The 18,071-nt window shown below is 33.7% G+C and overlaps 1 protein-coding gene across 2 annotated transcripts; it reads left to right on the top strand.

The window, feature by feature from the left end:
- Positions 1 to 11,331: 11,331 nt before the first annotated feature.
- LOC134855623 (uncharacterized) lies at positions 11,332 to 12,908 on the top strand. Of its 2 annotated transcripts, XM_063872166.1 has the most exons (3): positions 11,335 to 11,745; positions 12,146 to 12,272; positions 12,508 to 12,908. In XM_063872166.1, the coding sequence occupies exons 1-3, from the start codon at positions 11,592 to 11,594 to the stop codon at positions 12,860 to 12,862; spliced, it is 636 nt and encodes a 211-aa protein (XP_063728236.1). In that variant the 5' UTR covers positions 11,335 to 11,591; the 3' UTR covers positions 12,863 to 12,908. The 2 variants fall into 2 exon arrangements, with proteins under 2 accessions (XP_063728237.1, XP_063728236.1); XM_063872167.1 differs by lacking the exon at positions 12,146 to 12,272 and having other exon boundaries at positions 11,332 to 11,745; positions 12,508 to 12,769.
- The last annotated feature ends 5,163 nt before the right edge of the window (positions 12,909 to 18,071 follow it).

Raw genomic sequence — 18,071 nt, 5'->3', positions numbered from 1 at the left:
GTAACTTTACGAAAAATGATCACAGGTGAAATATCTTTTCAAATTTGAGCTCAGGACAACAATAACTTTCTAATGATATAAAAAAATTCCGTCAAAAATGGCTAGTTAAAAAGTCGAAATTTGTCTGAAGAAAAAAAAACCCACCCCGAGCACAAATATTCCGTTACTTTCGTATCGAAAGTCGGAACAATAAGTCAAAACCTGAATCTGCATTTATGTTTATGAAATTATATTTTCTTGAATCATGTCATTTTTTTCAATATGATGAAACAACACGCATTCAAAATCGCGCATTTTTTGCTGATTAATGTTTAGTTCGTGAAAGAACGAATTTTAACCGCAAAGTTCATTTTTTACATTTTTTAGTCAGAATAGATTTTCCTCATCAGGAAAGAGCTGATTGATTTTGAAGTTATTTTCGCATCCATCGGCTTTTTCTAAGTGATTCACTTTTGTTTAGGTAGTTACTTCTAGATTTTCCACAATCCAGTTGCGAAATCCAAGTGACATTTTTGTGTACTATATTTTCCTCTACCGCCCAATGAGAACGCTTCAAACTGCTGTTTTTTGAAAATTTTCTAAGCATTAATATTAACTGCATAAGAGCAGCTTAAAAGCATCATGAACCAAAAAATAACCTCAATTAAACACCAAAATTATAAAAAAAATCTCCTAAAACAAAAGCTAGGATTATTTTAAACCTAGTTCTAACAGTTTTTCAAGAGTTCTTGTCAATAGTTCATCAAAACAGCAACTAAATACTAAATCAACGTTGTTAACCACAATTTTTAGAAAATTATATCTCGAATAAGAGGACGGTTCCAGATTTAATTAAGGATTGAAAATCAAAGCGAATAATTTTTTATAGTAATTGATCCCTTTGATTTTGCCAAAATTTTCTATGAATTTTTTCTTTTGGTTTCTGTAACTCAATCAAGAAATTTGAATTTTGAACAGCTACATATCTTGTTATGCGCGGATAACACTTGACTAATTTTTTTCTGCTTGTGACGCTTGAAAACGTCCTTCGTCTTCCCAATCTATTGTCTAATAAATTTGCTTTTCTTGGATGATATTGAATACCAGTAGTTTAGATTGGAAACAATTTATTACTATGATTATTTTCAGACATTTTCAAACATCCATAAATTTTTGAAAGGATCTCAAAAAACAAGTTTGTAGAATTGGAGCTCTGGTTATGGAATATTTTTATATGAGATTGATGCAGTGACAAGTCAATGTCGGAAATTATTTGGAAAATTTCAAGTGTCTCAAACTATTTCTAACTTTTGGAAACATTGGACGAAAAAGGAGATATAGATTGACCCCGTTAATCCCCAAGCGCTCAAAATTTAAATCATATAGTTTTAAACATAGCCTGCTCCTAATACAAATCAAAGTCAAAGCACAAAATAATTTAAAGTAGGAAATGTTTTCAGTAAAGAATAGCTCTTTTAAGTAATGTAAGTGTATTTTATAATTGGTTAAATTTTGTTCAAAAGTTTTAAAAAGAAAATAAATTCCGATAAAAGACTCAAATAAAAAAAATGCATGCAATTTGCCACTGCATTTGGCATTTGAGTGCTTTATATTTCCTCTACACTACCAAAAACTCGAGGAAATAATCAGAAATTGTTCACCGCTGGCTTTTCTGATTATAAATGAACATTTAAAAAAGCCCGAAACTTCTAACTTAAAAAGAACATAAAAATCATTTTGTTGAAAAAGTGTTTAATTCTTATCATATAAATATACTTCAAACCAAGCTCTGCACACTAGCCGCTTGGCTTTTTGAGCCCTAGATTCATTGGAATCATGTCATTAGATCATTCAAAGACTGCGGTTTTGACATAACATAAATAAAGGTAAATTAAAAACAAGAATAGCCGTTTAGTATGCAGTAGCACAGCATTATCCGACCATAGTGTTAAAAAAATCTAATTAAATTTAAGAAAAAAAATTAAGACGAAAAATTGAAAGTTTCATATCGGTTTTTCTTGACACTGGGATAATTTTCTCAAATAACCACTAAAGGGGCTTTAATATGACATATCACTCAACTCTTCCAGATGATTATTTGTGGTAGCTGATATTTTGCGTGGAATGATCGGAGTAACAACATGCTGATTTAAATTTTGAAAACAGTGATTTTTAAATAAAAAAGTTTAAAGTTGCAATGCGCTTCAACTTTTTTTTAGATCAGTTAACATAAAAATTTGGTATATAATTATGGAAAAAAAGGATTTCAAGCACGTTTTTTATTGTTACAGAAACCTACTGAAATTGAGCTACTTTTTAAATTGGTAATTACTTTTCGTTTCTAAACAATTTGTTTTTATCAGTGCTCCAGCTTTGAACAAAAGTCTGCTAAATGATAGGTATCAGTTGGCATTTTCTTCAAGATAAAAACGAACGATGAAAAAAAATGGCTCTCTTAATTAATTTTTGCTTTTAATCTGGAAAAAAACTCACACGCAAACAATTTTTTTGTTGTGTTTTTGCTAATTTTAGCAGAAAAATGGGTCGTTAATTTTTTAAATTAAATTATACGAACTTATTGTGCCGAAAGTTGAAGCAGCTCTTTAAGTCATTTGAAAGCCGACATCAAGTTTCAAACTGATCTTCGCTAAATATTTTTCGGAATTTGAAATTAAGCGTTGGAAGATGGCGCTTTCTGTGACTACAAGTTTAATTAAACTTCCTGATTGGTTTTCTTTTTCAATTTAAGTTACACCTGCTATTATACTAGAAAACATAAGTAAAGATATTTTGGCAGGTATAGTCAGCATCAATAAATAATCTTGAAGCTACGCAAATTGTCGTTAACAAATCACGTCGGAGGAGGTATATTTGAAACTTTTTAGCTAGCTGCACTCAATTCAATTTCTCTGTCAATCACAAATATCTATTTGGCTGAAACTACCGTTGTTCAATGGCTTCACTTGCTTTACATTTTCAACTCGTATGTTTGCTTTTGTATGCATGTTTGTGTCAGTTTCGAAAAGACTCGACTTATATCGGAATTAACATTGATCTTCAAGAACTCGGTCGATGCAATCTTAGTTTTGAAAAAGTCACTTGGGTTTTCTCATCTTCACAATGCATAAACTTTTGCTCGGAAATATTTGAAGCAGACGTGAAGAAAATTCGTATAACTTGATTCGTTCTTTCTTCAGGTCGATGCGATTGCCTCTTCATAGTGAGAATGAAGTTTCCAATTTTCTAGATCTACCGAAAAATCATAATAAGGATGTTTACTACAAAAGTAAAAAAAGTTTAAAATAAGCTTGCTTATTTTGCGATTGCCTATGTATTGATTGCTTAAATACTGATTTTATTTGAACACCCATTCCATTCTCTATGAATATTTTATTTGATATCAAAAATATCAATTTTCTGCAAAGCTTTCAATTGATTGCAGGCATATGTCAACTCGTATTTCACCTGGTTTTTGTCATTGATCATACAGATAACATTTTTGTTCCGACCATTGAAAATGAGGAGGAACTTTGTATTCGGGTGTGTTTTAGCTTTTCAGGTACCAGAAAAATTCCTGGGACTAGGACGAGTGATACATCATATTAAAACCCTTTCAGTCGTGATTTGAACAACGTTAAAAGTTTCAAAAAAATTTTCCAGTGTCGAGAAAAATCGGTTTCAAATTTTTGATTTTTCGTCTTTTTTCGAGCGAATGAACCAAGCGACCAGCTTTATTTCAAATGATTAATTGCTAAAAGCTTAACTTAAAACGAAGAAACTTAGTTTTTTTGGGTAATGTAGTTTACGTTGAGTATTTTAGCGCTTTTTGGAATAAAATTTTTCAAAATTTCAAAAATTTTCAAAAACTTGATAACGTTTCAATTTTTTTCTTTCGTTTTTCAAGTAGTTTTTCTACAATATATTTTTTTCAATTTGCTTATTTTTTTCTATAGCTGTCAAATATACCTAATCCCCAGTTTTTTTGCTTAGCTGCTTCACGACGCTAAAAAAATTTCAAAAAATTTGATCGTATTTTTCTATGACTATGGTTGGAACATTCTGTGGTACTTGCAGAGAAACCGGATATCCTTGTAGTTATATTTCTTCATACTATTTTAACTAGTAAGTAAGATAGAGCAAGACAACGAATGCTAAAAATGTCCTTAAGTTTGTCCATCAAACACTTTTTTGTGGAAAGAAGGTTTGAACTTTTTTTAATTATTCTTTCATTTGATTTTTAATTTTTGTGGAAAATTTAGTTGAAATTTCGATTGATAAAAAAACAATCAAATTTTTGGTTCATTTCTAAAGAGAATCATTTTTAAAGTTTTGCCTTCATTGTTCACATAAAAATGATTTCATATTCGTTATTAATCATTCATAAAAAGACAGTTTGTTTTCGGTTGAAAATTTTAATTCGTTTTTCATCCAGATTTATCCACCTAACAAGTTTTTTTTATTTATTGGTTCTTATCCAGTTCTTTCATAACCTTTATTCACGAAAAAAATACCGAGTGTAGAAAATGGTTAATTACCATAAAATTTTTTGATTTTTGAACTACAAAAGTATCACAAATATCTTAGAAAATGTGACTGGAATGATACATTTCAGAAACAAAATGAAACAGCTGCAAAAATTTTCATCTTGATTCTCAATGGGGCTTTTTTTTTAGACACATGCAATTTTGCATTTTCTGCAATCATCATCAAAATATAATTAAAAAGTCTGATTTTAAAATTTAATTTGAAAAAGTCTATCATCGTACTTTTATAGTTTTTATGAGCATTTAATTACAAACAAGGATAGCTAGTTACTGTGCAAGAAAAAGCATAAATAAAACTTTTTTTTTCAAATTAGTGAAGTTTTTTTCTGCGTGTTGTGATGAAAATAACCTGATGTAAAACTATATTTTAGGCATTTTTGACATTCATAGTAATATAGGCAAACTAGACACAACATTTTTTCAGAAAAGCGAAAACCAAAAAATTGAAAAATAAAATTGAAAATTAAAATTTTTCTTTCAAAATTTTTCCATAAAATTTTTTCAAAAATTTTCTAGTAAATTTTTCCTGATCGCTCGCTTCATTCCCTTGAAATAAACAAAAAACCAAAGTTTTCAAACCGGTTTTTGTTGACACTAGAAAAAAGGTTGGGACTTTTTTAGGGTAGGTCGAATCACGACTGAAAGGTCTTTATTAGGATTTATCACTCAACCCAGTCCGATGATTATTTGTGGTATCTGATTTTGCGTGGAAAGCAAAAAAGGAAACAGGCCCGAAAACATATTTTCTCCCCATTTTCAATGGTCGAAAGAATAAAACTAAATATAAAGCTTTTGTGGGGTTTTTTTGGTTCAGAATGGAAACTAAATGTGTTAGAATGGAAACTTTAGAATGGAAACTTAACTTTCTTTGGAATTTTGGATCAACCTAACAATTCCCTCTTTAACATACAAAGGAGGGAGATTGTTAAGCAGATCAAGCTATGGAACCAGTTCTGGGCTAGTATTTATAAACCACTTATAATATTGATAAAACTATCCCAATAAAATATTACTAATTAATCAATCATGTTCCATCACTATTACTGACAATTTTTTTCAGTGCTGAAACTACTTGTAGTTTCAGCACCAGAACAATTCTAACAAATCTTAGACTACATTTGTTCTCCTTTTGGACAAGCTCCAAGACTAACTCGCAAATACCAGTATACACTAGATCTATTGAGACTAGGAGATATATGAGTAAGAAGAAGAATGATATAAGACTAAGAAATTGCACGAATCCATCCGGCCGAAAAAAAGATAGAGTGACGAACAGACGGTGTACTTATCTGAAATTACTCTATGAGTATGCTACCTCTGGCATAAACTCAGCTTGTCGAATTTTCGACCAAGCAGAATGCAGCAAATTTAGAGTTTTTTCATAGTGCAAAGTGCAATCTTTTTAGTGGCGGCCGATCACTCGGAGCCGATCTTTTTAAATAGTTCAACGGACTTGATTCGTGGACAAGAAAAGATCTGCAGGCTGGCAAAAAGCACTCAAGTAGACTGCAACGAACAATCACAAGTACACATTTAGCAAGCAACACTACTGGAAGGTCTCACAGCATAAATCATGGATGGAAGCAAAACAAAATTGCGAGAGCAGAGTCGGCAAATTATTTGACAACTTGTCTGTAACAGATGAAGATGTTTTGCAATTGTTTTACCCGTTCGATGCAAAGCATGGCGGTTTTTGGACTGGTATTTGGTCACCGGCGAACTCTGGAAATCAGTGCGAAAATACCCAGGGTGTTGATTTTTCGGAAAAAGTTAACAGTGTTAAGCACTGGAAGTAAGGCGAAAGCTGGTGGGCCGTTGTCAAACAACAGGTACTGTTCTATGTAGAGAGAAAACAAACTGGATGACAACGGAAAACAATGCCGCCGAACGGAAATGCCAACTGGAATTTAAGTCAGCTGATTAGTGTTGTCATTGGTCGATCGAGGGTCGACTATTTACCGAACGGAGGGAGAGAAAAAAAAACAAAAAGTCGCTTTTAATCAAATTGGCAATTTATTTTTACACGCAGTTTGAGCTGATTATTTTCGACCAAATTGACTGAAAGTTAAAATAAAAGTTATTTGAATTTCAATTATCTAAATAAGAAAGTGTAAGAAAAACTAAAAAGTTCTATTGATTTAGTTTTTAACAGTTCGAAGTATCAATCTGTTCTATCAAAAAAAACTTTGAATGTTTTTTCTTTTTTTCAGATCCCCTCAACCAAATTGCAAAAAGGTTTTGAAAAAAAAATTTTGAGTCAATCATAGCAAAAACTGCAAAACCAAAACCAAATCAAAATCGCTGGTGATACAATTGCATTCTCGGGAAAAACGTGAAATCCATGACGCTTTTGAAGTTTACAGTGATAAAAAATAGTGCATATGTAAACCATTTTTAGTGAATTATTCCTGATATGTGGAGTCTTCTAAAAAAACAGCGTCTTCAGAAAAAAGTATTTTTAACGATGAAAAAATTCAAAAAATAAACTGACAACTCATATGTCAAAATTGCTTTTTTAAGCAGCCAGTTCAACTTAACTTACTGAAAAAAGAGCCTTGGATCCAACGCAAAGTGTTTGTCTACATTTTTTGATGAGAAGACTTTTGTAGATTTCGGGGATTGCTTGTCTAGGTCCGTTCACACACTAACTTAACGGTACCGCAAAGTGGTGCCTTTGGTAAAGAATTCAGCAAGGCGACCGAGATTCACTACTATCGACAACAATCTCGAAAGGGTTAAATTAGTGGTAACTATTCTGTACTGTGTTCTGTTACTTGCCCCCTTTGATACTGCTCCTGCGGCTGTCTCGACCGCTCTCACCGATCGCAAGAAATTCTAGTTGTAATTAAATTTTAGATAAAATATGGTCCAAATACAGAAGGCTCTAGGGGGCCAGAATAAAATCTAGAAATCTAAACAAAAAGAAAGGGGTCCGCAATCAATCAGCACAATTGCCTAATTGCAATTCGAGTCCCAACTGACATAGCTGACAATTCTCTCATCTCAAGAGAATCCTAGTTAATGAAATACTCACAGTAAATCCACACAATCACAGTAAATCCACACAGTCTGACCTGCTAAAATTAATAGTTTCACTAGGGATCACTATTCCTTTGAGGTACTTTGACTAGTCTCTTAACTTCGTGATTTCTGATTCTCGGAAAACCAACTAGACTCAAACTCGTTATCAATTGCTCTCTAACTATTGAGAACCCAACTACTCTCACTCGAAGCTAATTTTTCTTCTCTACTAATGAGAATCAAATACTCATAATCGTAGCTCACACTGTTCTGCCTGAGGGTAGGCTGCTTGTTATTCTTTTAATGTTTGTCTATTCAAGTTTTAGTTATAGTTAGAGTTATGTCAACCCCACAAGTCCTGACATTTACTTTGGTACCCATTTCGCGAGGTCTTAACTGAAATCTTCCTCTGACGACACTAGTATTAAATTCCAAGTTCACTATAGGTATCTCTAGCTAATTTGTGCAAATATCAAGTCCAATTTCACCTCCAAACCAAGTTATGTTTAATTAACTAATCTCCCAAGGTTTTTATTTAATTATCCCATTAATGTCTCGCACGGGTAGGGGAAGAACCTTTTTATGGGTTGCTACTTCATTCCAAGCATCAAAAGTTCCAATATATACCCTATTCAAATCCCGACCTTCTTGCTATCAGGGGAACGAGTTCGCTTATTGGTGATCAAATCAAGCTAAAAAGCCCTCTCCGGGAAGCTGGTTGATTATCTCATCCATTCATGTTATTTAGGAGTCCTACTTCCCATGCTATGTTTCAATTACTGCCGATTTTTTTTTCAGAGTGAATTTTTATTAATAGCGCATTCGCCAAGCTAAGTTGAACTCAATGTTTGCCAAATCCACTTTAATTAGTTCCACTACCTCAATCATGCAATGTATAAAATTTATATCTCTTTCAGTTTCTGCTCCATTTCCAAATAGGCAATTTCCCTACCAAATATTAGTAAGGTGGCCGATTCTCATTCCCGAGGCTTGGGGTTGGGGAATACGCCACTTTCCGGTGTTAATCCCAGGGTTTTCCATGCAATTTAAGTCCTAATTGCCCAAAGGTCATTTAAAGGGCACTCCGGGGTCACCCGGGGTCATTCTTCCACATTCAGGTTTAGAATTTCATAGGGGTCCGACCTACTAAGTTTCATCCGTATCCCGTAAATACTTCCCAAGTTATCCCATTCATGATGTCCATTGTCAGTTTTCCCGGGAAAAAGCTATTAGCACCGGAAGGAGTCGTCGAAGGGTTTTTTCACTCATAGGGGATAAACAAGTCTGCTTGTCATTAAATGGTACTCGAGTAGATGTTAAAAGATGCAAGGACCTCAAGAAACTCGCTATCTACAGCAATTCCTGAAAATCTCTGATGAAAAATCACGACTGGAAGCAAAATTAAATTGCAAGGGTCAAAGTGCAAATTTGTTTGACATCTTGATATTTACAAACGAAGAAGTTATGGAGTTCTTAGATCAATTTGTAGCCATAGGTCACCGGTTTTGGACATGTATTTGCTCGCCGATTAATATGGGAGAATACACAAAGCGCTATACTTTTGAAAGAACTTGGCTCAAGTAAGTTTCGTAACAAGCGACATTGCGTAACAAGGCACTGGCAAGTAGAATAAACGTGCTCAGTTTCGCTGCGCTGCGCTTACATCCGGCACGAGAGGCATACTGCGCGTGAATCAATGCTCCCGCTGAATTAACTGTTACGAATTGTCGCCCCACGGTAAAAATAGCGCAGGCTGGTCTTAAAACGAATATTATCCACCAGTTAATACGGATATTTATTGCATGCAAATTGTTGAATTTACTTTGTATGATCAATCGGCGAGGATAACAAGAAAAACATGCGATAATTTTTTTTCTCTCTTAAATTTGTTGTTTTTTCATCATTTTTAAGTGAAGGTTCCACAAGTTCTTTTTTCTACAATTTTAGGCTTTCTGATCTTTTTCATATGAATAACGACAAAAACGCTTGCTTTTAATTTATTTTATTTTTTTATGATAAACTATGAAGGGGAAATTGCTGGTCAAAAGTGATGAAACATCACAGACTGTTCATTGGTTTGCCAGTACGGTCATCCAGCAGGTCCCACAGGGGAAAAAGGACTGAAGTAACTACAAATGACATCCGGGTTGCACTGCTCAGTCTTGGAAGAGGATGCATTTTGCTATTTACACTCGCTTTTGGAGGCAATGTTTCTTCAAGCTTATTTGGCAACTTACTTCATTTGGTTGGATGCACTAAAAATTTGGACGGTGACTATCTACTGCTCTTCCGACTTTTGAAGAATGTGAGCAAGAAATATGCTCGACTTTTTATCAGACCGATTTTACAACACTCCTTACTCCCTAGGGGGTTCGATCTTTTGATTTACATGAGATCAGCTGGGTGTGCACACCACTATAGTATCCTGCCAAGTATCTGACTAAACTGCTCCCTTAATAATTTACAGGTGGCAATTTATCCCGCGCTAAAAGTTGTTCCAAATTGAATTGAGGCAAACTAATTGGTCTTGCTCTGAACATTCAGAGTTTTGGGGTCTTATGCGTAAAATGGCCCAAAAATCAAAATTGAAGCAAAATGAAAACTAAAACTGAAACTGATCCTGATTGGCTAATATTAGCCAATCAAATTCGAGCAACTAGGTCCGCCATTTCGATTGATACTGAGATTAATCCTGATTGGCTCGTATAATATGTAATAACTGAAGTAATTGTACGTTGATTATGTGTTTTCAATTTGAAATAAAAGTTCTGACTATTTTCCTAATTTTGGGCCGTTTACCGCATAAGACCCGGGTTTTTCCCTGATACAAGCAGTCGTGTTTTCATTTCATGTCCAGTAATAATTCCTAGGACAATCGGTGACCTCAGCGGTGGCGCGTGAATCACAATGCTAACTTTCTGCAACGATTGCTCTGAAACTAGTCTAATTAAACTATGGTCTTTTAGCACTTTGATGCTTAATGTGTAATGCGAATTTTTTCATGCGCACAAATTATCCCTCACTACATAAAGGTTCTAAGTTGAATTGAAGCCAGCTAGTTCGTTGGTCTTATTGATTCATTATATGACTCATTTTTTACCTCAAAATTACTATGACTCAAATTATGACTCAAAATTATTGTTTTTGAACTATAATTAAAAATTTCAAACTTTGTCAATATTTTTTATCAAAAATTAATTGAGACCAGTCAGAGGGTAGTCGGAACATTCGAAGCTCTAATCTGATACTCGGTTGCGTGGTCTTATTAAGAGGCTTAACTGTGCAGTACATAGGCGCTTAGAGTTCGGGGTCTATAGGTCTCTGGAATCCGGAGGCAAATCTGAAAAGATTCTAAAGTTTTGTCGCAACGATCAAAGAAAACGAAATAACAACAGATCCGCTTACACTTCACGAAACGCACAGTTTGCCCTCGTAATGTAATCCAAAGCATGAATGACGCGACTGCAATTCAATACTCTCATCGGAGTGCAGCCAGTAATTAGACAGCCGCGTATTCATACTCGTCAGTATTTAGACAAATACTGTATGAACCAATCAGAATCGAGAAAAGACATAAATAATCCAAAATAAATAATAATTATTTATTTATTTCTTCTTTGTCTCGATTCTGATTGGTTGAAACAGTATTTGTCTAAATACTGACCAGTCTGACTACGCGGTTGTCTAAATACTGACATGTAACCACTCTCATCATACCATACAAAATAAAACTTTTGTTTAAACATGATTGATTGACGTAATTTTAAATTTAGAGTTTCATCATTACTAAATATATATTCAACGAGAAAAGTTTGCTTTACGAGACAAAGAAGCGCGTTCATTGTTTGGAGATTATTCGTCAAAGTGTGTTTTTTCTTCTGATTAACTTCAGCTTTTGCATCGGCCGAAAAAAATAAATTGACTATAAAACTATCTGAAAATTAAAGAAAAACTAGTTTACATTATCTTTAATTCAAGTTCCTTTTTTCTACAAAAACGGAATAATTGAAAGTTTGTAAGAAATATAATAAATTCACAATTAAAAAGATGGCTCTTGAAGCATCCCAGATTTATCCAGGTTGTGAAACATTTTCAGCTGAGTTTGATGATGATGGGGTTTATTTTTACCAAGCGTACAACAGTGAAATAGCTGATTACGCAATCGAGCATCAGAAGTTGGGTGGGGCTAACTACAATACAGGTACAAGTATATTAGATGGGTCCATTAATGGTGATAACAACTTAATTTATTATTAATGGTGGTAAAAATAAGTTAACAGCAAGTATAGTTATAGACAAATCCAGGATTTTGAAAACGTTGGGCCGGACTTTTGAATAATTTCAAACTTTTTGAGGTAATTTCATTTTTTTATTTTAAAACGTTCTGTCCTTAAAATATTGATAGAATTTTTCTGGAAATATTTGGAAAAAAACTGTTAAAAAATGTTTAGAAGCATTTATCTACCGCTACTTGCATTCTTTCCTTTTAAATTTTTGTAAACGTTAGCTATTTTTCGTCATTGAGTTGTTTTCATGATTTAGGGACCATTCAAGATTTAGGGACCATTTCTAATATACTTTGTACAATAACTGGCTTTCAGAACGAATGACCTGGATCAAGCCCAGTTTTGCTTGGGTCCTGTTTCGATCCGGTTATGGGAAGAAACATAATCAGAACCGAGTTCTTAAGATCAAATTGTCACATGAAAGTGTAGCAACTTTGCTCAGGTATCTTTTGGCGCACTTTTTCGATTATTTTTAACTTGTTTGATACATTACTCATTATTTGAGGAAAAGATTTTTTAAAGTAGAACCAGGCTGAACTGAAACAAAAATTAGAATATTGGAAAATGAAATTCCTCGAAATCTTCAGCTTGTAAGAAATGGTTGTCGAAATTTACCATTTCGTACAATAAGTGAATATTTTATAATCAGTTAATGTAATAGTTTTGGTTGTTTTTAGCCAGTGCAAATGCAAACACGGAGGCGGTGGTAGTCTTGGTCGGGTCCAGTGGGACCCAGCACGTGACCTCTGGACCTCCGAGGGACGGGAACCCAGAAAAATCACCCGACAAAAAGCCATTCAAATTGGTCTCAAAGGACGGCTGAACAAACTCTATGTTGAAAGCATTCTGTCGATTGATGACGCCACATTATTGTGTCATAGAGTTCACGACGCTCATTCTAGGAAGTCAGTTGAAGTAAAAGAAGAAATGGAGAAAATAAAAAGTGATTTGCCAATTGAGAGAACTTATTTGCCAAAATGTAGTCCAGTAAATCTGATGAAACTAAAATTGCTGCCAATGGAATCATTATAATAACATCAATTTTGTGTTTTTGAATAGATAATGATCTGCTTTTCAATGAGGTCGCAGATTTGATTTGAGAAATAGCCTCAGTTAATTAAGATTTTGCGGCATTTTTACAAATTAGCATTTGCATATTTTAGCACAACACACCCCTCTATCAGAAGTGGTTTACGTAGGGTGGGGGAATCCTTATGAACTCAAAAAAATGTCTTGAAAAAATGCAATGCTTCTCAAACAACTTTGTTTTTCTTTTCGGCCACTCGGTCTTTTCGCCAAGAGATTTAAGCTTTTTAAATTAATCTAGTTAATTGCAACAATATTTCCACCGTCATTTACCAGTAACAGCCTATTTTTCAGAATCTATTAAAACTTTAAAGCATAATTTTTGCAAAACAGATATTGCAACCGATATTGATTCCTCTATTTTATCTGGGTTCGACCTAACCCTCGTCTTAATCCGTTAAGATTAGTGTAATCATATAACCTGCATATTGACAATGTTTAAAGCATTAGGATATGAAACTTTATCTGAATAGAATCCGCCATTTTAAATTTTGTAGGGTCTTCAAAACGGCTCAATAGCATATAAGTGCGCTAGTAGCGAAAAGTCACTTTAAATTCAATTGTTCAAGCAACCCACTAAAAAAATGTTGTCGCAAACTTTTAGTCCAGTGCAAATTTTTATCGAAAAATTTTGAATTGGCTGTACGCAAAAACAATTCAATAATAAATTGACTTAGTGTACAGCCAAATCAACTAGTTTCTCTAAAACCTTGCTGATTTGTTGATAATAAAAACTAGCGCTATATTGATAGGTTAGGACAACATTTTTGTGGGTTGCTACCTTTTCAATCAAAAGTTAGACTCAGTTTTGCTTAAAATCAAAAGTTTCAAAGGAATAGATTTAAAAAATGTGGCAAATTGTAGGTAAATGAATCTGAATTGTGGTAAAGTTTTTGAAAATTTTAAGCGAGAAACCACGCTTTTCTAAACTGACTACTGTTTGGTGACCAGTCAATAAGCAGAATGGTCTAAGAGCAGAATGGGTCCAAGAGCAGAAAAACAGAAAAATATCTGCTTTTATTAGCTAATCTGTAAACAAATGATCAGAATTGTCAATAATACCAAAGCAATGAACATTTTATGCATCATTTGAGTAATTTAATCAAGAATTTTTAAGAAAATGTAATCATAGATCTTTATGAAATTAGACAATTCATGCATAATTTATTCGTTTTCTTGGTAGTTTTTGACGATTCTAATAATTGTTTTATCAATTAGCCGGTTAAACCAATTTAAGTCAATATTTTTCTGATTTTCTGCTCTTGGACCCATTCTGCACTTGGACCATTTTGCTTATTGCTCCGCTTCCGTACTTTTTCAATCCGGTGGCGTCCCTCATGCTTGAAGGACCAAATGCTTGAAATTTATTTTAGCTTACTTTCACCCAATCAGAACTGAGTATTCAAAATCTCAAAATAAATCGTGAAAATCTCAAACTAAGAAAATAAATCCAGGCCATTAGTGTTAATATTGACTGATTAGATAATGAGCAGATGACTTTTCAAAACTAAAAAATTCTTATGAACTTGAACTCATAAATCTTGATGTGTATCTGAATAATATTGCGGTTGTAACCCGCAATTTGTAATATTTCAGATTTTTTCCACTGATTTAAAACATTTTCTGTTAATATTGACTTCGATTTTGTGAGAAAGGCATCTAGCCAATAGGAACGCTTAGCGATTTTGATTGGTTGAAACTTTTCAAGCATTCGGTTCTTCAAGCACGAGAGCCCTCCCCTTTAATCCATTCAAGTCACCCCAGTTTTCAAAACATTCATAAAAACATTGTTTACTTCTTCAATTAAGCAACTGAAAAATAAAACAATTTCATAGATAATTTTAAAACTTAAGAACGAAATAGAACCAAAAAAAACTTAAGCATTAAAAAACCAATTGATTGTGAAAATTCCGTTAAAAAATAAATTATAATTGATCATAATAAAATATGACCATAATTAAAAAGGAAAGTTTTTTGCCTAGACCTGTTATTAATTCTGCACATAATTGTACCCGCTAGCTTTTGAATTCCACTAGACAGGATTTACATGTTTTAGACTATTTTACCGCTGAAGTGTGGAGAGCAGAGCAGGGCCACCTTCTTAAAATTTTGATCGAGAAACATAATTTGTTCGACATAATTTGTTTTGGAGTGAAAATTGTAGAACTTCTATAACAAACATAAAATGCAAAGTTTACTTACAACAAATGAGTTTGCAACCTTTCTTAGCGTTTTGAATGAAAAAATTACCATCAACAATTTTAATTTTTAATTTTTTTTTTGTTTCAAAGAGTAATTCTTTAAAAACAAAAACATCAATGAACGCAAGTTCTATCTGTGATTAGCTTGATGCAGATAACCTGATTGTAGATATTATTTTATACGCACTGAATTTTTATGTCGTGTTTTGAAATTGATTTAAATTAAATGATGTCATTTGTAGAAGTTTTCCATTGTTTTACGACAACTCAATCAACCCACATCATCTGCAAGATGAGCTTGCTTGCTATGAAAAAAGAAAAAATACACATTAAGAACTTTTGGCGATTTTAAAATTTTTTTCCGAACACCCGACATTTGGTCAATAAAAAAGTCAAATATCTTATCATAGCTTATCAAGACGAAGCACATCAATTTTTAGTTGTTTTGAAGGAGTTTTTAAAATATTTAAATGAGAGCTGCTATTCATTTTTTATGGATTTTTTGGAAACTTTTTGTATATGAACTTATTCTGATTTAAAATTCTAATATTCGAAAAACCAGGTGTCTTTCAACTGATAGCATGGACTTTAAGAAAACCTGAATGAAATTTTTTGAACCTTATCTTACGAAAGCTATTCAATAGTAAGGCTCAAATAGCTGAAAACCTTATCAGGCAAAGATAAATTAGTTGTTTGTTTTGTTGCTTCAACGGCAGCTCTGATTCATTTTTTTTCCACATTTTGTTTTTGAAAAATCTTGCATAACAATTTAGTAATTTTGTTGGAATGAAAAGTTTCAGTGACACTCAATAACAGCTTAGTTAAAACAAAAACATGCCTTTATGCGAAATTTTTTTATCGCTGTTTTTCTCCTCAGTTTTGCTTTTCAACTGATTCTTATTCAAATTCCGGTTCAAATCAATGCGCTCCATGAAACTTTAAAAAATCTACTGCTAGCAAATCATACGTTAATGAAATTAATTTGTCATGATCTTGGCTTTCATAAATGAAAACGAAAAACTTTTCGACCGAAAAAAATTATCTGAAAGGTAATAGTAACTAAGAGTGAAATGCAAAAATGCAAGTTGGAGGGGTCTCGGAGAAAAACTGAGCTTCTTCTAGATCTCTAATTTTTATCTCCTTATTGCAATAATTTGGATGGGTTGCTTAAAATCCTGTCGTTTTTTTGAGCTCTTATCAGATCCGATATTCTGTTTCTTGCCTTAACGTGCTTTTTTACTGCCATCCTTTTACCAGCTGGGATTCTCCACAAGGAGTGTATTCCTCAACCTTCACGCTCACGATTCTGCTCAAATTGTCATTGAGATGCTCAGGTTCAAGAATTGTTTCATGTTTTATTAATGAGAGTTGCCTGAAAATTTTTCACGATATTGCTGTCATCTTTTTTCTTTGCCGCCTCTCTACCATTCCACCAGAATGCCGCTGAGAAATTAGTTCGACGAAACAAATTTTATATGAAGGGGTTCGATCATACGAAATAGCTATGCTAGCAAGAAACGTCTTCATTCATAGAAATGGAAAAATTAGGAAGGTTCAGTTTGACTGACACGCTGTTTTTCAATTTGTTCAAAGGGAAAGTCACGTTACAATTTTTTTTCGCGACCACTGTAAAGCGCAAGGACTTTTGCGATTAAGAATTAGACAACGAAGATAGAGAGAACGTTCGAAAATTGAAGTCAACAATGTTTCATAAACAGACGTCCCGAGCTGTAGCGGTTGAGCAGTTATAATCGTTACAGAGCAAAACCCGCTAACCGGGAAGGCTAACGGGAGAAGTTGCTACCCATACCCATCGTGAAGAAAACGCTTCTTCACACGGAATCGAGAAGCCGGAGGGGTCTCGGAGAAAAACTTTTAACAAAAATTCTAACAATTTTCAGCTTCCCGGAAGGTTTTGAATTGAATTTATTAAACATCAAATTCCCTTTCAGATAATGAGAAGCTAGTATTGAAGGAAAGAAGCAATCCATCTCCGATGGATGGGAAGATTGTATCTACCGAACAAAATCAAAAGTAATATAGTGACTCAATAGTGAAAGTGTTTAAGCCCTGATATTATAAGTGTCCTCATAGTCTGAGGATATTGAGACCCAACCTTGAGCTCACTACTTTTGTATGCAATTAAGCTAGTGTGAGCGTTTCGGCCGATAAATTTTAGGTAGCAACGCTTTTGTCGACCCGATGTTATGAGAACCCCATTGAACTGGCTATGGCAGAGACGGTTGAAAGCACGTAAGGCTCTATTTAGAAACTATACAGTAGTCTTAGGATGCTGCTTTTTTCCTTCGGTATGTTCTTCGGGCGAATGTTACAATTCACTCATTTGTGTTCATCATACGTTTCTAATGATGGCTCTTTTGTTAGCTCTCTTCATTGATTTTTTATTTGGGTTTCCACCAGCACCGTGTAAGGACTCTCCGTTTGATCTTCACTCATTACACAGTTTTATTTTGATTTTGTCTTAGATTTTTTTTAAATCAGTAGTTTTGGCCCGTGAGGTCAGTTGATTGGGAAAGTTCTCAATCAAATCGGATACTAGTTCAATTGAACTTCTTGCTCTTCTCTGAAATTTTCCGCCTCCAATCGTTGAATTCTCTATCATGAACCAAGACAACTCTACTCAAGTAAATTACTTGGGCTTATTGCGAATAACAATCAGACTCAAGATTCTTTCCGAGCGTTTCTCGCAATTGTATATTCGGCTGTTTTGAATTCTGACTGTGACTCTCTGACTTCTGTTTTGACTTCTGACTCTCATTTACTGTGAGAAATTAGCAAAACAGGACCGATTCAAACTTTTGAAAAAAGCAATTCGAATCGAAAACTTTTTTAAAACAGCAAAACGGAACATTTTTGATCGCTTTCATGTCTTATGACCAGAATGAACCGGAAAAAGTGCGTTAGCAACGAGTTTTAACCGGAGCAGATTTGCT

The sequence above is a fragment of the Symsagittifera roscoffensis genome, chromosome 10, assembly GCF_963678635.1.
Source record: "Symsagittifera roscoffensis chromosome 10, txSymRosc1.1, whole genome shotgun sequence".
In the NCBI taxonomy this organism is placed as follows: Eukaryota; Metazoa; Xenacoelomorpha; order Acoela; family Convolutidae; genus Symsagittifera; species Symsagittifera roscoffensis.
The sequence above is the reverse complement of the archived record's forward strand: the minus strand, read 5'-3'. Positions and strand labels throughout refer to the sequence as shown.